Source organism: Esox lucius, chromosome 23 (assembly GCF_011004845.1).
Source record: "Esox lucius isolate fEsoLuc1 chromosome 23, fEsoLuc1.pri, whole genome shotgun sequence".
In the NCBI taxonomy this organism is placed as follows: Eukaryota; Metazoa; Chordata; class Actinopteri; order Esociformes; family Esocidae; genus Esox; species Esox lucius.
Window position 1 is genome coordinate 21,338,784 of NC_047591.1, and position 27,734 is coordinate 21,366,517.

The window sequence follows — 27,734 nt, forward strand, 5'->3', positions numbered from 1 at the left end:
ATAACAAGTGTAGAGCATACATTTCAGCATACATGTTCAATGTTTTAGTTTACATACAGGGTATTCTCAATAAGCAGACCTTGTTTTATCTGATTTGTCTTTTAAAAAACTTTGTACATCAACCTGTAAAAATGCTATGTCACAATATATAAACCACATATCTCCTGTAATGGTGGAAGCTACAGAACTCCATTTAGACCTCATACTGTGGTGTGTATTCTGAAGAGAAAGGGTGCATTTAATTTAACACTTTCACCTCACTTTACTCAGGATTTGCACATGTTATTAAACAAAGTCAAGGGAGATCAGTCAGTCATGACAGTGTTTCGGAAAAAGAAAAAAGTAACAACATCAATACAGTCAAGGAAGTTGAGCAAGCCAAAAATAAAGAGGAACCTTAAAAAACACTCCCACTTCCTAATATACAGTTGGCCTAAAAAAACAAAAAAATATATTTCAATGTAAAAGGCTGTCATACAAATGTAGAATAGTAGCAAACTGACTTTTAACTATACAATTGACTACAACTGTGCATTGTGGTATTTTGACGTTTGCAGGCCCTCAGAAGAAACTTTTCCTGGTGTTGCAACATTTGAAGTGACCTGCTCAACATCCTGCTCAGCCCCGCTGCCAGTTGAACATGGTTGCCTCAGCGAAGGGCCACAGACTGCAGTAGAGGCAGTGGTGCAGAAGTTTCTTCCAAGGTAAATCCGCATTCGCTACAGCTAATATTGTACATATGGAATGGAACTTTGGGGTTGTTCAGATCGATATGGTTCTTGGGGTCAGAGGTTGTAGATGTTGTGAGGATGGTCAGTTTCTTGGGCTAAAGTAGAACAGGCTGGAGAGAGGGTGAAATTTAAGGGCTTGCCTTGGAGTAGTCTAACCTTATGTATTAGCACAGTAGCCACATTTCTCAAGGTTTATTTAACTCAGTCATTTTAATTTTGAGTTTAATTTGAGTTCCTCCAGTGCAAAGTTAATTGGGTGTGTTTGCTGCTCTATTTTGACAGACTGACAACCAACACAATTCCACAATTTTCTAGTCTTGATTAGAATTTTGAAAAATATTTATGGAAGGAATTATAACAATGACGGCAGATAATAATAATAATAATTATTATTATTATAATAATAATAGGATTGTTTACAAAGGTATTGATGCTGGTAATTTATTTTATCAAAAATATTTGGGGGAACTTATAAACAATTTGCCTGGGCGGTTTAGTGAGTTTTTCTGACCTACGGCAAATGTTTGAAATGGAAGTGGCAAATCTAACATACAGAAAGGATGTCAAAACCCCAGACAACTTTGAAGGCATAGTTTGGCCTAAAATGTATACATTTCCTTATCTTGAAGACACCGTTTGACCAAAGAAAGACTGCAGTCTTGTTTTTAGTTTTTTTGTACTTACCACTCCCACCAACTGCTACTGTTAACAACTTCTTACTAAATGACATTGTAAGTCAATTTCTCTTGGTTTGCAGGGTTTAAATGTCACGCCCAATACTTACTAGACTGCTTCCAGTAATGGAAACAAAAATCTGCATTTTAAATGTTGGTTATGTGTCCCTCTTTAATCTCTAGACACCAGTTGTGAACCGAAGTGGCTTTTCACCATGACCATTGGGGCACTAATGTAATTAATACTGTCTTATGTGGGTACCTCCATATATATGTTTATCTGGATTTACCAAGCCTTGTAGGTGGTTTGATTTGATGTTTCGCCGATGAAAGGAATTTGATAACATATTTTGTTTCACAGACTCTTTGCTAGTATTTGTTGTATTACATAAGATATTCTTTTCAAACAATTCTGACTTTTGATGTATATTGGCAGACGATTGAGCTTTTGAAGAACAAAACCCTTGACTCATGATGTCGCTGATAGAATCTTTTATATTTTTATTAAACGACTTGCTTATTTCCTTTTGGTTACTTTTTCTTTTTACTTATTTGGAGGTCTACGAATGTACTAATGCAACCTGTTTGAAAATTATTTTTTATTTATTTTGCAATACAAGTTTCACGGTATGATTTTATTTTCTGCTAGATGGTAAAATTCTGAAATCCACTAAAATACCATCCTTAATAGTTCACAAATTCACAGTTAGCCTTAATATCCTTTAGATTTTAATGACGGCTATCCTATTTGAATTGCTTTAAATACAAAACATTGTTTATTGTGCAACACAGTGAGTCCTTCAGCAAAATAAGTAGTTTCTCCTGAGGTAATTAAATGAGATACATATTCCTTCTGCTTAAAATGTGTTTACCCTCTAAACAATGCACTTTGACGGGCTCCTCCTGAACAAAGACATGCAAAAAATCTATTCACGTAATTTCTATTTTCATTTACATCATAATTGATTCAATATGGTTCAAACTTAATTCCAGTGTTTGCACAGTACCTCCTTTTGCAATGTTTAAATTAACTCACAGATTGGTCTCTGGTAACGTATGACAACCTACAACTACTACCATGTCAACCAACCATACAGGTTTGGTTTCACTAAAGTTGAAGTGTGCAGGGATGGCAGGAGTAATTGCCGGTGGCGGCTTTGACAGACTTTCAGAAGTAATTGTTATGCAGTGTTATGGTATCACGTCATTACACTCTGAAATGGCCGCAAGTCAGCAATTATGGCGTGTTGCTTCACCTTCACAGCTGATTGAAAAGAACAGGGTGCTTGTATTGATTCTATTCCACTCACGCAGTGTGTGTACTGTATGTGAGGGCAGGGCTGGATTATGGACCGGGCAAATGGGGACTGGACCCAGGGGCCTCTCACCATTAGGGGCTTACAAGGCACCCCGATTGCCAATAGTGGTCAGAGGCCCCTGGGACAATCTACTGTGATTGCAAAATGTAGATAAACCAATAGCACTTGAATATGTGGGCCCTTCAGCTCATCAAGTGCCCCCTGACTACCAGGGCTCCACCTGAATCCATACCAGGGCCTTTCCACAACCCATACCAGGGCCCCCCGGCTCCACCTGAATCCATACCAGGGCCTTTCCACAACCTATACCAGGGCCCCCCAGCTCCACCTCAACCCATACCAGGACCACATGGCTCCAGCTCAACCCATACCAAGACCCCCTGGCTCCACCTCAACCCATACCAGGGCCTTTCCACAACCCATACCAGGGCCCCCTGGCTCCACCTCAACCCATACCAGGATCCCCTGGCTCCACCTCAACCCATACCAGGATCCCCTGGCTCCACCTCAACCCATACCAGGACCTCCTGGCTCCACCTCAACCCATACCAGTGCCCCCGGCTGCACCTCAACCCATACCAGGGCCCTTCCACAACCCATACCAGGGACCCCCAGCTCCACCTCAACTCTTACCAAGGCGTCTAACTAACAGTGTGTTAAATATTTGATCTACTTAATATTATGTATTTAATATAATATATAGTATATTTATATTAGATACTGTATGTGAGACAATAATAATAAAATATAATATATATTGATTATTATAAGTAGTGTTTAGAGCTGTGTTGTAGTTGTAATAGTTATGTTATAATTATTCTCAGCCTCACATCGGATAAAACAAAATCTTCACTAAATGACTTAATGTAAATGTAGTTATTAATATTTTACTTGATATTAATTTGATATAAAAGCATTTTATATAATTTTCACAACATTTAGGTTATACCAATGCTTCAGATTAGTAAGATTTTTTTATTTCAAGAAATAATTATGTATTTCTGTTAAACCAATGAAAGCAATCTGATATGTATGTAGCATAGCTTCACTAAGTGATACAGTATTCAGTAAGTAAACAGTATCTCTTTCATGGATTATAGATGAAAAACCCTGTAACAGCAGTGCTTTGAAAAAAAAGCCAGAAAAGGAAGCAAGAGAGGTGATTTTACGGGGAAAAGTTGTTTTCCGTATCCAACGTGAAGAACTACGAGGATTAAGCGTGTTCACACTGTGGGAGGGGCGGGTTCCAAAGACACTCAGGGCCCTCATAGATAGTATGCTGTATACAGCTCGGGAAAAAATGAAAGAGACCACTGCACCTTTTTCTTTCCTTTCCAAAAAGGAACAGAAGCGTTCAATTTTTGCAGTGGTCTCTTAATTTTAACCCTTGTGTTCCTCACTCAGATCCTTCCTTTTCAACTTTTTTGGAAAGGAAAGAAAAAGGTGTAATCGTCTCTTAATTTTGTGTGTGTGTGTGTATATATATATATATATATATGACTTTCTATAAAAAGAGTCAAAAGGTGTATATATGACTGCACCCTAATCCCCCTTCCCCCCAATTTTTATTTTTGATATTACAAATATTTCAGGGGTTGAACACTGCCCTGTAGGTACCTTGAAGGGGAGGACTTAATGAACATTTTTATTGAACAAATCTACAGCACAATCCTTGATTCATAGTACCTGTAGGTGCTCATTGTAAGAAAATAATTTGTAATCCAATATTTCTGTATTATTGGGTGATGGTCATCTAAAACCGTTTACTGGGAAAATGCAAGGAAAATAAGTGGAAAATATTGTGCCACATCTGAGTACCACACCAATGGCTTTTTTGTATGCAAACTATTGCCCTGCTTTCTGCTGGGATCTTTTGTAGTACTGACTTTTTGATCTATTTCTGACACAGCCCATTCGTATTCATCTACCTTTCTCTTCTTTTTTTTACACATTGAGGTTTTTCTCAGTAAAAGGCTAGTTTTACCTTCGTGTCCCCCTGTCTGCTACAGGCGGGCTGCTAGTTTGAGGCTACAACAGGATGTCTTTCTTCCATTGTCTTAGTTCATGCTGTTTGTAGAAGCCGGGCAATACGTAGTCTACACTAGTTTAAGAATTGACAATAAAAAATTCTGTCAATTATTATTTTGTTACTGTTGTTATTTCCGTGCTTTGTTTCAATCTGTTTATTCTTCTTATTTATTCATCCAAATTATCTTCCAATGAATGACACACATCAGCTTGCGGATGCCTGAACCGCCTGTGGGAGTTGCTGCGACTTGATGAAACAAGGACTGCTCTGCCTCCTCCCGTAGGCCAACGTGCCCATGAGATTCCCGGTCACACTCTGCTATTGAGCCCAGTGTCTAGTGGCACCTCAGCATTAAGATGTAGTGCCTTTGACTGCTAAGCTGGTGGTATCCTACTTCTGTGGTTTAGTTGGTGTAGGGATGATTTGTCAGCATTTTACAAGGTGACTTCCACAAAATGATTTTGTTTGTGTCTGCATTACGGGATCAGAGTGAAAGTGAACTTACTGGAGGCATCATGGCTGACCATCAGTTCCAATGAAATACCGTAGTGTACTATAAATGTAGTTGGCCCTGTCTCCAAGCAACGACTCACAATGGATTTGTTAGATTTGAGAAGAAGCGCCGAGCCTCTTAGCTGTCCACACCAACCTGTTCTGCTTTCTTTAGAACTGCCTGTCAAACTATATACTGGCATTAAGTAGAAAACACAAGTTGCCCTTTAAACATGTTGTAGGACAATCTTCCAGTATTCATGTCATTTACTAAATTACCCGTTGTCAGCGCAGTGTGTATTTTGTTATTGCTAACGTAGCGGGTATGAAATGGCTAGTCAGTTAGCGCAGTGGCCATTGCTGGTGGCATTTCTACTGGATCCAAACCTTTCAGTAGGCTAAATCATTATACCACAATAATTTACTGAATGTAGATTTACACTGATTGTTTTATGAGGGTAATCAGATCGAAAATAATATGTTAACTCGCCGTCTTTGAATGTATTATGTGCTTCAATGTGTTTAGTTAATTTGTAGTTCAGGCTATTAATTGTGGTGTTGTTTATATTCTGGTGGAATATTCTCTCAGGACAAATTTGGCGCAAAACGAAACCTAGTTCCAGAACCCTGATATTCAGTTTGCTTTTGCTTAGATGGGTGATCATTGTCCTTCCGGAAGAGGCAACCATATTTTGCTTTTGGTGCCAGGTAGGCTGTATAGCAGCAAGGATGTTTAAAGGGAAAACACTTGCAAAGAGATTGGACCTTTCTGGGGCCACACCCTAAGATTTACAACCCTACACTCGCCAAGAGTTGGACCTGTCAGTGCAAAGATCAGCAGCCAGGTTGCCATACCTCAAGTAATAAGACAGGAGCCAGTCTGGTATATGGCCAGTGTGGTACAGTCTCTTATAAACCAGGTGATTTGAATTCTGAATGCAGATTGGCCCTTTAGCCATGGTGCTTGAGACTAACTTTTTACTGCTCTAATTGTGTTGTTAACCGGTTTATACGAGGGATACGGCTCTCTGCGGGTTTGATATATTACCAATAAAAACGGTGTCTAGGCACTCCGCTACGTGTCGTGCACAAGAAAAGCTCTTGGGCTTGGCGTATTGGCCATATACCACGCGCCCTTGTGCCTCATTGCTAACGTACGCCACTACATTCATTTGAATGTTTGAACTAACAAGTCTATAATGGGAGATGAGCGGAGGTGCGTATTGCTCCGCAGCAGCGAGCCACCGACAACAGCAAGGGGGAAATGGTGCTTCCCTGACGATGGTTGCTCCTCACCCAGAACATGCTGATTCGTCAGTGGTGGTTTTCTAGAAACTGTAGCTGTGTTTGTGATAAGTGTGAGGTGGTCTGCGTGTGTGCCGTACATGTATGGGTGTTTATATAACACATCGACGAGCATGCGCGTGCGTGTGTGCACGTATAACTTTGTATCCTTATTTTATTTTAGAACCATTTACTTCACTTATTGTTTATTTGTTGTTGCAATGCCGTAACAGAATGCTAAGGAAGTGTTCCATTTAACGGTCCATTATCCTGTATGCTGTTCACATGACAAATTAAACTACTAAATTGACACATTTCATTGACAGTGTAATTTCCAATGAACACTAATTGACAACTCAACCTGTTCACTTTAACAGACAACTCAACTAAAATGAACAAAACTAAACTTTGAACTACTGGAGTACACAAATAAAGGAGGCATGCCTTATTTCATAGGGTGAATACAAAATTAATTAAAGGGCCAATATGTAAGATGTTTACTGTACTACTAGCATGAAAACAAATTTCAAGTTAATGTTTCAAATAATGTTTTTCTACTAAATGTATCCTAATCCCTAAACCACCATGGACTAGCTAGCAATATACCAGTCAGTACTCTCCTTCCCACATTAAAACACCTTGGACAAACTAATACAACACAAATATACAGACTAGACGACTCTCATCTAGGCCCCAATCAGCTAAAGCTTCTCTCATCCCTGTTGGGATGTTCTCACTTGTATGATTCTCTGGGAAAAATCCAGTTTGCAAACAGCGACTTTTCAGGTGGAAGTCCTCATTAATAAAGTGTACGGTCAGACTTGTCCAGCTGGACCACAAGTCTGTTGTTGCTGTATAATATTCCACTTGTGACAGCTCTGTTTCAACTTGTGTCTTGGATTTCACGTACAGCTCTGGGATGGCAACTTGAGAAAAATAGTTGCGTGATGTCATTACATACCGCTTGTCAAGCAAACGGATAATGTTTTTAAAACCCTCTTTGGTAACCGTGTTAATTGGTACCATGTCTTTGGCGACGTCAAATGTTTTTGAATCTGATTGTTCTCTGCCGTTTGGAATATTTCTTGTATGGTGTTTTTGCTTAGGACGGCATTGAGATGCTTTGCACTTGTCATAGGAAGATTTGTGGTGCCGCCTTAAATGATCAAACAAATTGGTCGTGTTGCCTCGTGTTGTGGCTACAATTGCATTTTTTGCCTGTTCCTCGCTCATCATTTCGTCACGCGCAAGCAGAGCCTGCATGTCAACCATTATTATTATAATTAACTGTGTATCCAATAATCCAATAAATGACGATATATCAGACAGATATAATGCTAGTTATCCATTTGAATTTTTTTTTTATTGTAGACTGATATATGTTTACCTTACTAAATCGCACGTTCTGCGATGTGACTATTGCAGATGCGTATATCGCAATGTCAATGATGAAATGATATATTGTGCAGCTCTACCGGTCGGTACTATCCTTCCAAACCAAAACTAACTAGTACTAAACCAGTCAGTACTATCCCCCCACCGTAAACCACCCTGGGCTAACTAATACTATACCAGTCAGTACTATCCTTCTCACCTTAAACTACCCTGGACTAACTAGTACTATACCAGTCAGTACTATCCTTCTAACCTTAAACCACCCTGGAGCTAGTACTACACCGGTCACGTTCGGTACAGGAAGAAAACGAGGAGACAAGTCGTGTTTTGGTTTAGAGGCACACCGTGCCCCTTTAATCTGATATACCTTTAGTATTGGCATCCATAATAGGCATTTACTGTATATCTATATTTGCAATATTCCCAACCAGTCTCTCTCATGCCGTTTTTCTAAACAAAGCAAGAGACATTTAAAGGCTCATCCTAGATTGTCCCATCAAGTTGGAATGTATGGAAATCAGCTGCAGTTCCCACCATATATAAATTACATCTACACATGACAAAATACTTAAAAAATGTGTAGCTGATTTGCAGTTGTGTTTACATCAAGTTCTCCAATCCCACTTTATCGGCATTAACAGCTTAATCTTGTGGTGTGCATTGCATGTAAATGAATTATTATGCATGCATGTCAAATCAATTATTCGATTTTGATAAGGGCAGCTCTAGCTTCCGTGGAGAGGGGATGTGCTATCTGGATTTCCTACCGCGTGAACGATGCTCGCTGAACTCTACTCAGAAACACAGTGAAGTGTTACAGGCGAGTTCAACACTGCATATCTGATGCATTTGCCTTCGGTGTGTTGTGTCTTTTGGTCTGAGAACTACTGTCAATCATTAATTTCACAGTATCACTGCAGAAAAATTCATGTGGAGTTGGAAATGTATAGAATAAATTATACAACATTTAACATGTATGGAATTGTTTGCCCGTTGTTGGTTAAAAACAAGGAACTAAATCAGGCGAGCCTAGTTCTGCTGGCCCATGATAAGAAGGGATGAATGTTGTTGCCTTGACTGGATTCCTTGTCAACTAATTAAACAGCGGGTGTTGTTGCATGTTATACATGTGTAGAGATGTGGTGTCTGTTTACTTCTTGCATGGTCAAACCAATTAGTAAAAACTCCACGGTTCTCGAAACTAGTTCCCTACATTACCTATTAACATCTAAACCAAAAACATGTACAACAGGATCGCAACACCACATTCAACACATTTAATTAGACAATACCTATAATGAAAACAATGACTCCAGTCACTCCATGGCTGGTTCGTTTCTTTAGAAAACCACTATGCTATGTAAATCAAATATGTTCCTTGTCAGTGCAGTTCATCCATCACAATATAACAGTAAACAATTTTAATTGGGCTTACTATAATGTAGCTACTGAAGATTGTATCCAGTGAAGTTTCAGTCCATCCTGAACACATCCTAATGCCTACTTTGTTTGGTCCGTGGCGAGGATTGAACCCCGGTCGATCACGTGGCAGTCCACATCTGTAATCTCTACAGTATTTGGGTGGTCACTCACCCACTCAGTAAGAGACATTCGGTCTTCTTGGCCGGCTGTGCTAACGCGGTCCGGCAAAAAGAGGTGTTTTTTATTTCTTAAAAACAAAATACAATTACAGTTTTTACCTAATACCAACTATTGTACTGCATCTGTCATCCATTTAAAGCAAGCCTTACTAAATGAGGTTGCATAGAAGAAGTAGCTGATGTTCAGTGTATCTATATCTTGATATTTTTGAATCCATGTCTTCTCATAGGTCTCCATTGAGAGTCATAGCTGAGCTTCGGTCCAGGATCTACGGTGCAGCCGAGAACCGGGTTCCAAAATGTCTGACAGAGTAAACTCCTTGCCCTTCTTCTACGGCAACATCACCCGAGAGGACGCGGAGGACTACCTCCGTCAGGGGGGCATGAGCGACGGCCTGTACCTGCTACGGCAGAGCCGCAGCTACTTGGGGGGCTACGCCCTGTCGGTGTCCTTCCGGCGGGAGTGCTACCATTACACCATTGAGAGGGAGCTCAATGAAATGTACGCCATTGCCGGCGGGAAAAGCCACCGGACCCCGGTGGACGTGATCGACTACCACTCGCAGGAGTCCGATGGCCTGGTGTGTCTGCTGAAGAAGCCCTGCAACAGACCCAAAGGCATGCAACCGAAGGTGGGGCCTTTCGAGGACCTCAAGGAGAAGATGATCAAAGAGTACGTGCAACAGACCTGGAACCTGCAGGTGAGTGGACCCTGGGGGTTTATGCGGTGTGATGGCAATTTCTAAAGTCCAAACTATTTACCAAAATGGTAGGTAAGACAGAGGAAAACTCAAATGCACAATAAACAGTTTTATTCTTGCAAGGAGAGAATACACAGGTTACAAAGTAACAGTGAATAATCTCTAAATCAGTATAGGAAATGCATCACATGTCCTGGGCTTGACATAAGGGACATGGTGTCTTCCCTCATGTGGTTAACTTTCTCAACCCTGATAGGTAGATGATTAACCCTAAAATTACTGTGACCAATCAAGAATGCCCCCTAGGACCAAACCCAGATCCCCTCTCCCACACTCCTCTATGCATTTAAACATTGGGACTCAGTCCTTTACTCAGAATATAATTCATCAAGTTACAGAAATTTCCCTAACAGCGGACAGGCGGGTCGGTTTGCCTGATTGGCTGTTTCGCTAACTGAAGGGATTGTGGGTGCCAGTGGTGGTACTCTACAACGACTTCAGTGACCTTTCTTGGGGCTTATTTACATTACGAGCCATTTTCCGAAAAACATGACAAAGAAGACTCAAGACAGCAGTTTATTTGGTAATGTTAACTTGCTGATATCGATTGCTTGAGATGCCACCTTCCGAGGTAGCGGTCGCCACATATTTGATCGAGCCCCGCTGGAGGTTTACAAGTGTGAAGGCAATTGTGTTGGAACTGCATCAGGATCCTGGGCAGTGCGCACGCATAATGTTTGATTTTCCCCTGATTAAAGGCCACAGTCCTGTGTAGTATTTCAGATATACCAGTACAAATTCAAACGCTATGGAAATTACTAAGCAAACTGAGATAAATATGTCTAGCATTTAATTCTTTCTCTTGTTATGTAAATCAGCCCTTAAGTGAAATTAGCTCATTTCTAATAGCACTTTCAGGTGTTTTACTGGGGTAGAAATGTACATTTAATAACTCCAACCAAGACCATTATTTATTTATTTTACAAATAACTAATTATACAACTGTACATTTTAGTGCAACATTTTTGTCAGACATCCCCTGAGGGACTGTGTATTACACTGCATATGGAGTAGGTTACTCATGTGGTGAGACCATGTTCTGTCAGAGCTAAGCTATGTAGTTTCAGTATCAACACCTAGTCTGAACAACTGTCTTCAGTCATTGACCAATGTTAGAACTATGCAAACCTCATACGGTTTAATGGGTTTGCTTGAATAATTCACAGCACTGTCTAATTCCCCACTTTGAAACTGACTTAATCGGTCAAGTTAGAAGAACAACTAGCTCACATTGCTCATTGTGACTCATGGCCCTGTTTAGCTTGTCAAAAACTAAGCTAAGAACAGCATACAAATTCAAAATGTTTTACACCAACACTCAGTCACTTTGCTGTAACTACAATATCCCCATTCCTTGCAGCAGCTGTTAAGTGGTCAGAGAGAGTTCAGAGGTCATTGTGTCTTGTTCACAGGGGGCGGCTCTGGAGCAAGCAATCATTAGCCAGAGACCTCAGCTGGAGAAGCTGATAGCCACCACAGCCCATGAAAAGATGCCCTGGTTCCATCACACCATCACGCGCGAGGACTCCGAAACACGCCTCCAGATGGGATCGCGTATAAATGGCAAATTTCTGTAAGCAAGTCAAAAGAAATATGTAAAGGAAATCTCTAAATGAGTGGGTGTTGGCGCTGCATCGTTAATGCAAGTCTCCACAAACACAGGAAGATCGTCTTTACATTTCTGTCATTCATCTCTAGAAAAAAGGTCTGTGCCATGGATTTGTGGACTCTAAGTTCACTTCTTTGTATGGTGCTTATTGTTAAAAAGCAGACCAGATATTTTCTTCCTATAACTTTGTCTCATTCTCTTATAACAGAAACGTGTGAGGACCGCACAAAAATATACAGTGTTAGAAATCGGCGGTTACGTATAGTGGTAAAATAATGTAGAATCTGTATCAAATCGAGGGAGAAGTTCGCTCAAGTTTATTGGAGAATTGCAGCACAGATGTCATTCGGTGAACGTTCCATTATCTTCTCACTGTAATGTTGGTTACAAGCTGATATATACACTGAAGGCGTTTCTAACTAGCAAAGACCATGTTTTTAGAAGTCAACCCCCAATGCCATATGGCCATCGTAAACATTCCTCTGGTCACAACCTACAGAGAGATAATCTAAACAAAGATGTTTCTGTTATTGTGACACATGCACTTCCAATGTAACGTACATTCATGTTGTAATTGTTAATGCCCAGATTACACAACAGCATACAGGTTTTTTTGTCAACGGGTTGAGTTTCAGCACATTTTATAATATGCAAATATTTTCCAAGCTAATTCTGACATGTGCATGCCACATGTTTTCTTGTAACAAACATAGTAACATAACACACTAGAGGAGTGTATTTACTTCATTGAAGATGCCAGAGGAAGTATCAAGTCTTTAGTCTAGACTATGCATTGTAAAATACTGTATGCTTGAGGTGCAGTGTGCTGGCAATGGACTAAGCTGTTCAGTGAGAAGCAGGCTGTGGTTTCCATCGTGACAGTTTACAGAGGACTTCCTGGACTGACCAAGGAACTGGAGGAGTGAGAGAAAGAGGGAGGGGTGTAAGAAGAGAAGCACGGGTGTAAAAAGAGGAGGGGCATATGAGGGGGGGGAAGGGGTTTAAAAAGGGGCGGGCTTTGACTGCTGCGCTTTCTCTCATAAGAACATTCTAGATGAGCCTTTTTGCTGTATGATCTCAAATGCACTTCTCAGTAGTACAGCGGTGTTACCCCAGGATGAAGTAATTGTATAATCTATCAGAGTTCCTTAATTCAGCATATAGATTTTTTTTCACATTTATTTTGGGGCCTTTTAATTGAGTCATATTCAATTCCTTAACTCCTTCCTGTATTATGTGGTTCCTTTTCATGAAAGTAACCACCACACCATAGCAGTGGTGTGAAGTAACGAAATAAAAAGTACTTAGTTACCTAGTAGAAATACGGAACTACAGTTGATGAGTATCTGTACTACCCTTTCCTCCCAAATGAAACCCATGTACATCTCTCTCTATGCATATTTCTGGACATCCAAAAAAGGAGTTCCTCTTCCCCTTTGGCCCTGTGTCCCAGGCTGAGTATGTTACCTCCTTCAGTCTTTCTTCCACGTGTCTCTTCCCAGGATACGACAGCGGGACCTCCATGGCTCCTACGCGCTGTGTCTCCTCCATGGGGGCCAGGTCATGCACTATCGCATCGACAAGGACAAGGCCGGCAAACTCTCCATTCCTGACGGGAAGAAGTTTGACACCCTGTGGCAGGTAACGTCGCGGTCTGTATTTTTTTGCGAAACGGAGAGCATCAGGTTTCTGTTGATTAATTAATTAATTGTACAGTCTGTAGGTTACCCATTGATTCTTAAGGTGTGTAATGTAGAAACGGATCATGAGCTTAGTTTAACGGTTGTACACTGTCAGAAAGCAAAATATATGCTTGTTTTATTATGCTTCTAGACAAAGTAAATGTGTGTATGTGGGGGGGGGGGGGGAGCCTTTATAAAGTTCTTTAGAAATTGGGCTGTAGTTGTCATGGTTACTGGAGCCTTTGCCCTTTTTGGGTGGTACAACATGAGCAGCTTTCCATACCTCAGGAGAAAATCCAGAGATTAGAGTTAGGTTACATTATCAAACGCTAAGCCAGCAATAAACCGAGCCCCAGTTTGTCAGCGCTAGTGGACTTCCTTGTGTCTGTAGCTAGCAAGACCTGTCGGAGGTCACTCTCGGTTTACTTGGAAAAACAGAAACCTAGAACATACTTAACGATTCATTCATGTAATGTACAATGTTTTTTGGGGGACCCCAAAGTATTAATTGAACACCGTTTTGTGTTAACCTGGTCATACACCTGATTTCCATGACCCACGAGAGGGACGTCCACTGACATCTGCTTTCCCCTCCAGCTGGTGGAGCACTACTCCTACAAACCAGATGGGCTTCTACGTGTGCTGACTGAATCATGCCCTCGACCTGAGGGTGAAAACCGCGGTACACATCCCTCCTCAATTAATGGGCAGACAGACAGATAAATAGACAGACAGACAGATAAATAGACAGACAGACCTGAGGTCAGGCCGACCAGGCCCACAGAAAGAGAGCGAGACAGCGGGGGTCAAGCAGATAGATTGGCTGACAGTTAATAAGTGAAAATAGGTATGGACATAGTGGATAGTTAAATAAATAGATGAATATGTGGATGTAATAACAGAAGAGCAACAGCTATAGCGGCTGTAGCCTAATTTGAGGCAATATATCACAGGAAGTAAAATCCAGCGTCAAAATCAAATATTTATTATGTGGGTTGTAATCAATTATCATTTTGTAGGATTGGATTAATTTCAGACCTAACGAGATTGAGTTGGGCGTACTGTATTTACCTGTGGACTGTGTATGTGTTGTGAAAGTAAGCATTTCTTCTTTTTATTGTTTAGGCGGAATTGGACTACATGTTCCGAACAATGTGAGTGCTCTTTCACTTAAGTTATGTGTGCTATTCTTTTCTTCTGTGTGTGTGTGTGTGTGTGTGCGCGCACGCGTGCACGTGTGACTGTAACAAATCATGATCAACCCATTTGGTATCAGTAGACCCATTAGATGTTGTCATGTAGTTTACAGAAACAAACAACATCCTCCAAGAAGCATTGTCTTTTAGAATGTGTTTCCAAAACACAAACACTGTGTTATTTGGCGTAGCAAAGGATGGCACCACCATTTTGAAAGAAATAACCTGATATATGGTCTCCTATGCCATGGCTATCAGCCAATGAGCATAAATAAATAGATGCACTGGGTTTAAATCTGATCTGAATGCTCATTTGCTCATCTCTCCCTGTTGTATGCTGACCAGCCATTTAAAACCACCCGGTTTATAACAGACTATATGCCGTGGGTGTGCCATGCTGTTGTGTTGGCACAGGTTTATTATAGCAGTAGGGCAGGTGCGGGTTTGTGGTGTTTCTGTTATACTTGTGCTTCTAGGCAAGTTGTGCCTAAGAAAAGCCCTTAGCTCTGGCACATTGACCAGACATGACACTAGATTTTTTACATTTCTCACCATCATTACTTCCTCTATCTGTGAGCGTTTTATTTATCTGTTTGGAGTTTTTCGGGGTCTACAGGTGACGTGTTTTAACTGAAACCAGTTTTACATAGCAGGAAAATAACCCTGCAGCAGGATGAGATGTGAATTGTCAATGCTGAACGACAGAAACCGTTTCAAAAGTACCAAATTGCCAGCAAATTGTTGGATTGGAAAATTAGATTGACACCCATTCTATTGTAAGACGAAGGTCACTTTCAAACGTTCTTTTTTTAAGGGCCGCGTGTTCTTGGAGGAGCAGGGTCTTTTCAATGGATTGATCATCTGTCTGCGGTCACTCTTTAGTCAGTAGTTTATAATGAATGTACTTTTCTTTGTAATTGTTATTACATTTTGCAGTAGTTCAAATTAAATCATTTAAATGGGGGAATGTGTTTTTTAAGTGTCTTTAAACCTTGAATACAGTACAAGTCATCGACTGCAGGGTGATCCAATTAAGATACGGTATCTGTATGGATGAATTATACCACAGGGGATTTCCACTTCACTTCTCAAACATAATAGCAAGTTCAGTTCCCATTTAATCATTTGCACAAATGCACACCATTACATGTTAGTAAAGTACACCTTAAAGGGAATGTTCCCAGATGAACAACTTGACCTTAGATGATTTGCCCATGTTATCCCAACTGTTTTAATTTTATTGAAAAATAAATTAGCAGTAATGCTGGCATCCATCCATCAAGTAATGCTTCAATAGTGATGCTTGCCATCTAACATCAAGTTAGAAAACAATGAACTTCCCCTTTAAACTATCTTCTGATATTTATATTTGTTTCACTGCAAACTGTAGATCTTGTTTGATGGTAGAAATTTGTTCAACTGCCCTTCTTTAAATTCTACTCCCAAAAATAGCATTTTGTTTCCCAGCTGATAATATATTGTTGCTATCTTTGCAGTCTAAGCCATGGAAATTCCCCAGTAGGAAATATATCTTGGTAAATAGTCATTCAGGACTTTGCTTTGCATGACAACTCCTGCATTTTCATAAAAAAATGCAGGACGGGTTTGCTTTCACATGTTGAACACTGTATAAATAGTTTCAGTAGTAGGTTAGTTTAGTTCATTTTAAAAAACTAAAAAGCTGTTTCTCTGTGTAAGGACGTTGTCGGTGTGATTATTGGTAAAAAAAAATCATTGAAAATTGTCATGTGACTCCTTATTGGCCAGGTCATCGTTGTTTAGAGAGAGATTTTTCAGATGAGGTGAGGCGACACGACTAGTATTTCATTCAATAATTAAATGTTTGCCATCATTGCATGTGTAGGACCAGTTAACAACACAATTTCATGTTAAAAGTGAGATTTTTACTTAGCAGTTACTTTAGATACAGTTTCTATGGCTTTTCCCCACAATCCAGCTTCCCCATAGTGTTGATTGAATTATATTGCTGTCTTGAATGATGAAGTATTACAATGAATGCATGGACAATGAAAACTAATAAAATAATAATATTGATTTTGTAGAGCTTCTGATGAGAAAAAGTATTTCAGCTTAACACCTTCAGTTCAGCTTGGGAACTTCAAAACCCCCCCCCCCCCCCCCACACACACACACAGATTTTTAACAACCATTTCCACTAATAACATGACACTCTCTGAAACTGTGGTTTCTAGCTATTGGAGGCGGCAGGTGGAATGTTCTCCAGACTCAAATCCTACACCCTGCCAATACCTGGTCGAAAAAAGGTGCACTAACACACCTCCTCCCTCTTCTAACCCTCACAGTGGTACAGTTGGACCTGTGCATCCCCCATCCATTAACCCTCCAAAGTGTGATTTTGCTAGTGTGATTTTGCTAGTGTGGAATTGCTACCTACTAACAAAACTCTTGAACTTACCTGCACCCTTTCATCCTTTCCTCCACACATATCCCCACCAGGCATGTGAAGTTGTGGGTAGACAACCTCAGAAATGTAATTTTATGCTGGCGTACTGAATTAAACAGACAGAACACATGTCCCCATAGAAGGCAAGTCGAAACTACTTACACATCACAGTGTTGCCCACACGCAAAACGGCATGAGGAAAAGAGCACATTTCAGAGTTTTAATAATCCGCAGCTGTCAGATGTAAATAGTGTTTGTGCGTAAGTGCAAAGTCACCTCGGTGTGATTTGTGTCAATTTGGAGAGTATTTCTGTGTTAGGTGATTTTGAAAAACGTCAATAATAGCACATCAACAAAAAATAATACCATATTTGAAAACATCATTATGTATTTAAGGCAAAATTAATAACATTTAAAAGTGAGTAAAACATGCAAATTGATTCGTAGAATTACATTTGGTGGATGTAAGAACTACAAAATCTTCCGATGTCCTAAGCTTTACTTTCTTCAAGTTCAGTTTTAACATTGAATCATTACAGACTGGACTCTTAACTGAGTTTAAATGCTCACATCCATAAAAGACAAGGTAGGATAAATGCTATTTGTGTATCAGTTTGGCATTGCACAAGTTAATTTGTTTTGACTTCACAGCATTTTGGAGAAAAAACTAAAAGATATGTTAGAACTTTAACACCACCTATAGGCCACTCTGGGTAATTACAAGAAGACCGTGATTTTGCAATCCACAGACAATTGTTATACATAAACAATATTATGTATTGCAGAACATTACTGTTGTTGTCAACAGAGAGAGTAGGATTGGGTTTTATTTAAACCCCAGACCACTAAGTATGTAAGCAAGTTAATTTGACCATTAGAAGAAGAGCTACTCCACAAATACTGCAGTGATGGGATGCTACAATTCAGCCCTGAGATGTGAGGAAGTTACCCGGGTTCAATTTAACACGTTGACTGCACTGATAAGGTATTACATTTACAGATGTAGGTCTCCTGCTTTATAACTATGATTACATGTCTGTACATACGTGAGTTAGGCCAATGAATGCTTCCTAAGCTAGGCATGCCGTGCCTTAAAGCAGGGGTAAGAGGCAAATGGTGAGTGATTCATGTTTGAATGCAGCTCACATCTATTGCAGGTTAACTGATGATTTGTATGGGCTGCAATACTGGCTTCTGGTTACATTTGTTTCCTACCCCTCCTTTAAATGTATTTTTGAGTTCCTGACATCTGCCGTTGGTTTTCCTTTTAACCTTCTGTGTGAGTCATTCATTCCATTTATTTGTTTGTTTTTGATGCAGAATTTATTCTCCTTCATGTCTACCCTGGTATTGCAGTGATGTGAGACACAAATCAATACAAAAAATATATAATTTAAGGCTATTCAGTTCAGGTGTCGATACGAAGACGTTTTGGATGCTTTTGTAAATACTGTAATATGATATGCTGCACCTTAAGAATACTTAAGAATACTAAAAAAGTCTTAGACTTTTCTCCAAGTTCACAGCATATTACAAAAAAAGAATGTTGCTAATCCAAAACATACCTTATTTAGTGTAAATTTTACTCTATTTTGGGCCACTAAAAATAAAACAAGGGATGTTTCTGTTTTGACCAGCAGTCTCCAATGACATGCTTAGGATAATTGAAACAAAGACATCTACAGTAGCATCTGTACATTTGGAGAAAACTATGTACTTCCTGCACGACCAAACAAGGTATTCAGAGTATTCCGAAGGTGATGAACTAAATTCTAATATCCACGTGAGGCTCCCTTTTGGAAGGGCCACGCCAAAAATAAAACGCCGGCTTATTTGAATCACCAAACTAAGGGTACAATGAAGGAGACAACGATTGGTGTTCTGCTTGATGTTCCAGGGGCAGTCGTGCTTGTGTGTCTCATCAATCAATGAACCGATCAATTCAACTATTTGAGGTTACATTCCGACAGTGCTGTGCTTGTAATCGCAAGAGCGGTTTTGTGTACCATCAGTATCATTCTAACTTTAAACCATCTCTCCCCGATCCGGCGGTAGATCCGAAGTGTCTCCGTCAACAAAACCACAGAAATCCAAAACCCTTATGAAACCAGAGGACCAAATAGCCTGGTCAGCAGAGGTCAGTGACATTTTGAACGGTCTTCCGTGCGCCACTGTAGCCCACAACTACACGGTACTGGATGTCATCACGCTGTCTGTCTGTCTGTCTGTCTGTGCCGTCTAACGCAGAGTCCATGCCGATGGACACGGAGGTGTATGAGAGTCCGTACGCTGATCCAGACGAGTTGAGGACCTCCACTGTAGACCGTTCACAGCTCTTCCTGGAAGACGGAGAGTTGGGCTCTGGGAATTTCGGAACTGTCATGAAGGGCATCTACAAAATGAGGAAGTATGTCATTCACTCTTCACAATGCAAAAAAATTTATAAAAAGATGTTCTTGGATGTTTTTGGAAAAACAATGAGTGGATCAGTTAACGGTTCCGGTCACTGATTGGTTGATTAGTTGATCATCATGAGTTCTACCTCTGCTGGGTCTCTTGTTTGTCAGGATGTTTTTCACCTTTTCCGGTTTCATTGTTAGGCAGGATGCCTTTCACGGTTCCTTGCTCAGAAGATATTTAAGATTTTAAAGTGAAATGCTTCAGTGGGAATGACACTAGCTGACAGAGCTAACTTGCTTTGCTAACAATGTCAGTGACATGTATTAGCCATTACCTCAAAGAGTTTGAGCACAGTGAAAGGAAAAGAGGAACAGGATCAAGAAAAGGAATGTGGGGAGAGATTACTTAAACAGAAAATTGGAACAGCAGTGATTACAGTTGGAACACAGGGAGAGAGAACAATTTGCTGCTGTCTGGGATTAAACTGCCTGCAAATGGCTTTGATGGTTTCATAGTATGGCTTTGATAGCTTGGGCGTGCTTGTGAGACACAGTAGGTGGCAAGATGATGTGTAGAAAATCTTCTACATTACATTGCTATAAGTATGTTGTTCATTGGTCTTTCTGTCTGGCAGTTTGTGCCAATGTAATATTTCCTGTCACCATTCTTCCTGCACCAGACCAGTGACATTATACAAAAGTAGGTGGAAAACAGAAAAGTGGTTCAGACATTTGATTTAGAGAGAACTGGAAGCACTTTGGATCAAGGTGGGCCATCCTACACTCTCAATAAAGTTTGACATCAGTCAGAACATCTGGCTTGTACTGCTTTTCAAAGAAAAGGAGGTGGACATATATTCCACTCAGTTTGACCGTCTTGCCACATCCCTAAAACGTCTTCCTGCTTCTCTGAAGTGTTCTCATGGGAAAAACTCAGTATACAGCATTTTTTCTTGTGATCAGTTCAGATTATACAACTGTTAAGGGTGCTATCTGTCAGTTTTATGAGTTGGTCCCAGAGGCATAAATAGTTCTGTAAACTGTAAATAAAACGTCAAATTTGGAAGGGGGCAAAAATGTTTTTGTTTGGTGGTTCAAAAGCTCAAGGAACTTAATAGGTTAAAGACTGAAATCCCACTTAAAACATAAAAATATTATTGATACAGTGCCCAAAACTAAAGACAGACAAAAACAGGTTCATATTAGTTTTTTCGTTACGTTTGAGAGAAAAGCCACATGGTATGTTAAATGAAAACAGAAACACATACCCTAAAATTAAAACTGGAGATGGGTGGAAGAGCTCAGGAACAAATGTATCTGATTCAGAATTAAGATGTTTATGTAAACTGCTTTTCCAATAAAAAATTATCTAATTAAAAAAATACAGGAGATGAAGGAATTCATCCAATTGAAGGAAAACTCTAGACCCCAAAACACATAAAAATGGCTATGCAGATCAGGTTTTCAACAGCTTCACAATGCTTTCTTCTGTTCAAAAGCTAGTTACAGCCTGTGTCTACATTTTACACTGAGTGTCATATTTTGGGGTTATCACGTTTAAAAAAAAAAAAACACAGACAATGCTTCTTGAACACAGACAATGCTTATTTTGCTACAATGACTGCTAGACTGCAAGCATTACGTCATGTATGGAAATATCCAACCATATAGGTTGTTTGAGACACAGTACAGCAATAAAAAAATAAGGCAACGACAGGAGCAATGTCGTGGAAACTCTGAGTGGTGTATCTCAACCTTTTCCTTCAGGTTACACCTTGACAAGATCTTGAGATTGGCTCATAATGGTGGTATGGTGTCTGTTTTCATTTTGGTTGCCAGCGACTCCGGTTCTTTTTTCCTTGAGCACCAATATTTCTGGCTGTTCGTTTTAGTCTCCACCTTTTTGATCAAGCACCAATGTTTGATTGTTGTTAGGGAACCTAAAGTCCACTCAAAATACAACCCCATAGGATTGAAGGTGTTTTTCGAAGAACATCAACATCATCGCGCATAACACACTCATAACACACTCATAACACACTCATAACACACTCATAACACACTCATGAGTACACACCGAGCAGTGAGGTCTCCCTCGTCTCTCACCCCGCAGGACGGAGAAGCCGGTGGCGGTGAAGATCCTGAAGAACGACGACAACAACCCAGCGGTGAAGGAGGAGATGATGCGTGAGGCCAACGTCATGCAACAGCTGGACAACCCCTACATCGTCCGCATGATCGGCATCTGCGAGGCTGAGAGCCTCATGCTGGTCATGGAACTGGCCGAACTCGGGCCGCTCCACAAGTACCTCCAGAAGCACAGGTACGTTCCAGATCCTGCTCAGTCGGTCAGTCTCTCTGACAGAGGCTTCTGTCAGTTCTATTGTGAGGCCAAATCCCAAATGCACATCAGAGGTTGTAAACCGTTTATTGATAGCTGAATCCATCCATTCAACACGCACACAATGGCCATAGAGCTGGTGTAGATATGTCACAGTGGGACACAGGACAGTTCAGCATTTGTGTCTGTATACTTAGAATTTTGCTTTAGCCTCCTAGTCTAGCAGCCGGGAATACCAATATGGATACTTAAGCATCCTGTAATTTTCACATCACAGCTTCCTATCATCTTTGTCTTTCCTAAAAGGACTGTTAGCGTTATTGATGAGAAGACTAAGTGGAGCATGTGATATATTTAGGTCCTAATTAGTTAATTCCTTCTCTGGCCCTTACAACACAGAAGCATAATTTAGGCAGTTCAACTCTGAAAAAAAGATCTAATGTTACAACATCCAATTTGATTTGTCAGAAAATCTAGTAGTAGAAACAAGATCAGAATTGGACCTGTGTAAACAAAGCCTTAGAGGATGTAAAGTACATGTAAAGGTGACAACCTTTAGTGCTGAGGATCTCCTGGGTTTTGTGATTTCCTTTCAATTTGTGTCCAAATAAGACTTACACACCCAGGTTAGAGTTTGTACAGCTAAGTGACCTAAATCGGAAGGAGCAAAAACCTGCAAGGACAAAAGTCCTGAAAAAATGGACTTTGGACAAAGTAAGCTACAAGATAAAGCACTGTTTAGTGTTTAACCCAGAGCCGTCGTTCCCCCACCATAGGCAGATCTCTATGAAGAACGTCACAGAGCTGGTGCATCAGGTTGCCATGGGGATGAAGTACCTGGAAGAGCATAATTTTGTTCACAGGGACCTGGCGGCCAGAAACGTCCTGCTGGTCACTCAGCACTATGCCAAGATTAGTGACTTCGGCCTGTCCAAGGCTCTCACAGAGGAGGAAAATTATTATAAGGTACGTGATTTCAGCTGTTATCATCGTTGTGCACAGCCACCCCACCGACCCACCGTTTGAATCTGAGTTCGGCCAACTGTCAGTTCCTCATATTATGATGTCCGTCCATGATTCACTTCTGTATTTCCTGTTGGAAAAAAATTATTCAATATGAAAGGAGTTTCAAACTACTTGTCACAAACATAAGAATCATTCAAATTAGGCAATTCACAAGTAAATACAGTGGATATAGAAAGGAATCACCCCCCTTTAAAATAATCACATTTTGTTGCTTTGCAGCCTGAAATGAAAACGGACAAAAAATATTTTTGTTTCATTCAGCTGTATTTACAACTTATAACATCCAAGTGAAAGATACAATACCAACTTGTCAGAAAAAAAAAATTACAAATTAAAAAACAGAATCACTGAGTTGGAAAAAGAATCACCCCCCTCCTAAAGATGACTTGTAAACCCAACCAGGTGTAGTTAATCACCTTCTCAATAGCATACAAAGCCAATTGACTTTCAACTGTGATCAGCTGTGGTCATTTTGATTAGCTCAGCATGAAACAAGCTTTTCCTGAAGCATTTCAGTCCTTGGTAGTGCAACTGACGAAAACAATCTACTATGGGTGGCAAGGCATTGTCAAAAGATCTCCGGGATAAAGTTGTGGACAGGCACAAGTCAGGAGATGGAAAAAAAATTCTAAGGCTTTATCAGTGCCTAGAAGCACAGTGAAGTCTATTATTAAGAAGTGGAAGGTATTTGGTACAACACAGACCCTCCCTGGGTCAGGACGTCGCTCCAAACTGGATGAAAGAGCCAGGAGGAAACTGGTCAGAGAGGCTACCAAGAGGCCTACAGCAACTCTGAAGCAGTTGCAGGAATTCATGACAAAGAGTGGTCATTGTGTGCATGTGACAACAATATCACAAATTCTTCACAAATGTGGCTTGTATGGGAGGGTTGCAAGAAAAAAGCCAATCCTCAAGAAAGGCCACATGCAGTCACGACTGAGCTTTGCCAAAACGCACCTTGAAAATTCTAAGGCCACGTGGAAAAAGGTGTTATGGTCAGATGAGACTAAAATTGAGTTATTTGGCCTCAACGCCAAATGATATGTCTGGCGAAAATCCAATACAGCTCACCATCCAAATAACACCATTCCTACAGTAAAGCATGGAGGTGGTAATATCATGTTATGGGGTTGTTTCTCTGCAGCAGGGACTGGAGCACTTGTCAGGATAGAAGGAAAAATGGATGGGGCAAAATACTGTCAAATTCTTGAGGAAAATCTGCTGTTCTCTGCCAGAAAGTTGTCAATGGGAGGAAGATTTACCTTCCAACATGGCAATGACCCAAAGCACACAGCGGTTGAAGGAGAAAAAGGTGAATGTCCTTGCATGGCCTAGTCAGAGCCCGGACATAAACCCCATTGAAAATCTGTGGAATGACTTGAAGACAGCAGTCCACAAACGGTCACCATCAAATTTAACTGAACTTGAGCAGTTCTGCAAAGAAGAGTGGTCAAATATTGCAACGTATAGATGTGCAAAGTTAGTAGAGACATATCCCAACAGACTAAAGGCTGTAATTAAAGCAAAAGGTGGTTCAACAAAATACTGACACAAGGGGGTGATCCTTTTTCCAACTCAGTGATTGTTTTTAAATAAAAAATAAAGAAATCTGACATGTTGTTGTTATATCTTTCACTTGGATATTATAAGTTGCACTGAGTAAATACACCCGAATGAAACAAAACTGTGTCTCTCTTCATTTCAGGCTGCAAAGGAACAAAATGTGATTATTTTAAAGGGGGGTGATTCTTTTCTGTACCCACTGTATTTAAGAAGAAAACATATGTACATTCTATGAAAAGACATGCCAGAATAGCTGTCAGAGAGCTGTTCCCAATCGGGAGTCTTGATTCACAAGACACAATGTTAGAATATTGCTATCCATCAGTGAATCCAAACCAAATAGACCCCACATCATCAATTCCTTTTGTATTTTCTAGCAAATATATGCTTTACTGGACAGAGACAGTATCGAGTAAGTAGAAAAAGCAGTGGGCCGGACCCAAACCCATGGTGGTGCATTCCGTTTGTACCATAGGACCCGGCATAGACTGCTGGACCAACCTGGGCTACAAATGTGACCAAAACCAACGATATACTGTATATTGTGCAGAGTCTGTTCAAAATCATTCAAAACTGTCAGCAGAATGCTTCGCCTACCCGGTATCACCTCCAGGGTGTGAAAACACACATAATGAAAACATCTTTGTTGTAATTCTTTCAATAAATTTTTTTACACTTTGAAAAATGTTTAGTGGGTAGATGATGTTTGGAAAAAAATATGTCGGCGAAAATGCGACAACTGTGTGAGGTGATGGCATGTTTGTACTCACCCTGTTATCCAGGCGAAAGGTCATGGAAAGTGGCCAGTGAAATGGTACGCCCCCGAGTGCATGAACTATTTCAAGTTCTCCTGTAAGAGTGACGTGTGGAGCTTCGGGGTCCTGATGTGGGAGGCGTATTCACTAGGAATGAAGCCATACAAGGTACAGTACCTCTGTCAAACAGCAACGAAATGCTCCTTGGCCGTTTGTTTGGCGCTGCATTTAAATCCTTTTACGAAAAGACTATTCTGAGAATTATGTTTCGACAATCGTCAAGCCTCAGATTATCTGAATGGGACAGGTGCAGTCTGCGAGACTAGGATGGGAAGATACAGGTGTTTAGGTGAATTAGGATCTATCCTCAGTGACAAATGCATGAATTCTGGTCTATCTGATTAAAGTCGGACTTTGCAACCTCCCTTCCATTGTGCAAAATTGCTGCTTGTGTCCCTATTGGTGCCCTGTTCCATACATTAGTGCGCTGCTTTAAACTAAAACTCTGGTCAGAAGTAGTTCACTACATGGGGAATAAAGTGCCATTTGGGATTCAGCTTTTTGTCACCAGGCGGTGTGTTGTCACGTCAACCCCTCTGTCCACAGGGCATGAAAGGAAACGAGGTCATCCAAATGATTGAGAGCGGCGAACGTATGAACAGCCCTGTCAACTGTCCCCCTGAGATGTATGACCTCATGAAGAAATGCTGGACCTACAAGTGAGTGGGTCATTCTTGGTGCTGCAACTCTTAGCAGGTTTTCAGGAAATAGGGTTCAAAGGATATCGTGTTCTAGGTCAGCTTGTCCACAGTGGGGAAAAGCAACACAAGCCTGTCGGAACCCTCGTTACCAATTCAATGCAGTAGGACAGTAGAGAAAGGGAGCTACTGATTTGATTGTGAGGGAGAAATTAAAATGAAAGTAAAAAGGACTGGGTACTAAATACTGACTGTAATGCTGACTGTATGCATTGTATAACTGATTACAATACTTATCTGTCATAGGTAGTCAAACTGTATATAGTGACCATATTTAAAATATGCAAATTATTTTACCACTCACAGACATTTTGGCCTACTAAAAGACATTGTATGATTTTATATCCAAATTGCTGGAATACAGATCTACAAGAAAACTAGAAAAATTTCACTATCCAAATACTTTTGGAGATCACCGTAATAACTATTGGAACATTGATATTGTCTGTATTAATATATTTACATTTGTTTAAAGATAAATGGCATTATAGTTTGGTAGTGGGACATTCCTGCACAGTCTGGGACATTTGGTCACCCTTATGCCTCATTTCCACAGTTGACTCCAGTAATTGAATTTTGTTGATGACTGTCCATTTACAGTAATACTGTATCCAAAGATGTCTGTATCCATGTGACTCTGATGTAGTGTATTTACCGTTTTCTTTTTAATCTCCTATAGGCCGGATGAAAGGCCTGGGTTTTTAGTCGTTGAGTCGAGGCTTAGAGACTTCTACTATGACATATCATCGCAGTGAAATCATCCCAGTCAGCTGCCTTTGGAGAGAAGTGGAGGAAGGAGTTTCACTTGGGACCTCAGGGCTGGTGTTTTTCCTCTGCAAAAGTTACTTTACCGGATAGGATTTAAATGCATTTGGTTCAGTCCACGTTTTTGTTTTAATCGTATCTGAAAGGTGAGATCCAAGAACTGTTTATCACTTCTGTAAAGCCGGCTCATGGAGATTCCTATCAGGTGCTAGTGTTGCGTTCTTGGCACCAGTGGCTTTTTGGAAGTAACTCTCATTTTAAAAGTGTTATACAGATACAGTATACCTTGATTATAAACAGTATTTGAAGAGAGAACACATGGTACATTGAACACAAATGAGTATTAAACCTAACTAAACAAATTGTTGTAAATTGGGCTTAATTTAATTGATTTATTTTTAATTGACTGGAATTTGTCACAACTTTTGTTAACTTCACTTAATTGACATTTTGTGATGCTTTTATTCCATGATTCTGCTCAAATTATGTATCAAAATGCTTTTTCCTCATCGTGTTATAGTAAATGCTGTATCTGATGTAAATTATTGTGTTCTGGTATACATTAAATGATGACTTAATTTCTACACAAAGTTAATCAGTTAAATTATTTTGAACAATCACACTGTTTGTATTCATGGACAAAGCCTAAAACATTGAACTGACTGAACCAAAAATATAAATTACTCTGATCTGTAAATCAATGCATGTACCTATGCTTGGCGATTGAATAGTCAATCAGAACTTACAATGCCCTCATTAAAGGGGAGCAACGAAAAACATCTCTCGAAGTTAATAAATCGCATTGTAAGAAATAATTGTTGGACGGTCTCTCAAACAGGTAGCTCTCACTCGAACTACAGCGTGAGAGGTTCTATCACAGCGAAAACACAAAATTGGGAAACCGCTATCACTACAAAACATAAACATAT

At 40.2% G+C, this 27,734-nt stretch overlaps 1 protein-coding gene across 2 annotated transcripts in view; it reads left to right on the forward strand.

The window, feature by feature from the left end:
• syk (spleen tyrosine kinase) overlaps positions 1 to 27,385 on the forward strand; it is a 31,306-nt gene extending 3,921 nt beyond the window's left edge. The window contains exons 2-15 of one of the 2 annotated variants that reach the window (XM_020042689.3): positions 558 to 704; positions 9,756 to 10,226; positions 11,699 to 11,859; positions 13,398 to 13,536; positions 14,175 to 14,259; positions 14,703 to 14,731; positions 16,987 to 17,058; positions 19,254 to 19,335; positions 19,446 to 19,605; positions 21,711 to 21,920; positions 22,715 to 22,904; positions 25,310 to 25,450; positions 25,889 to 26,001; positions 26,720 to 27,385. In XM_020042689.3, coding sequence (XP_019898248.2) covers positions 9,825 to 10,226; positions 11,699 to 11,859; positions 13,398 to 13,536; positions 14,175 to 14,259; positions 14,703 to 14,731; positions 16,987 to 17,058; positions 19,254 to 19,335; positions 19,446 to 19,605; positions 21,711 to 21,920; positions 22,715 to 22,904; positions 25,310 to 25,450; positions 25,889 to 26,001; positions 26,720 to 26,795 — 1,860 coding nt within the window. In that variant the 5' untranslated portion in view covers positions 558 to 704; positions 9,756 to 9,824 and the 3' untranslated portion in view covers positions 26,796 to 27,385. Of the gene's footprint in view, positions 1 to 442; positions 705 to 9,755; positions 10,227 to 11,698; positions 11,860 to 13,397; positions 13,537 to 14,174; positions 14,260 to 14,702; positions 14,732 to 16,986; positions 17,059 to 19,253; positions 19,336 to 19,445; positions 19,606 to 21,710; positions 21,921 to 22,714; positions 22,905 to 25,309; positions 25,451 to 25,888; positions 26,002 to 26,719 lie in introns of those variants that run through there. The other variant, XM_010887500.5, reaches the window with a different exon arrangement.
• Positions 27,386 to 27,734: the final 349 nt, after the last annotated feature.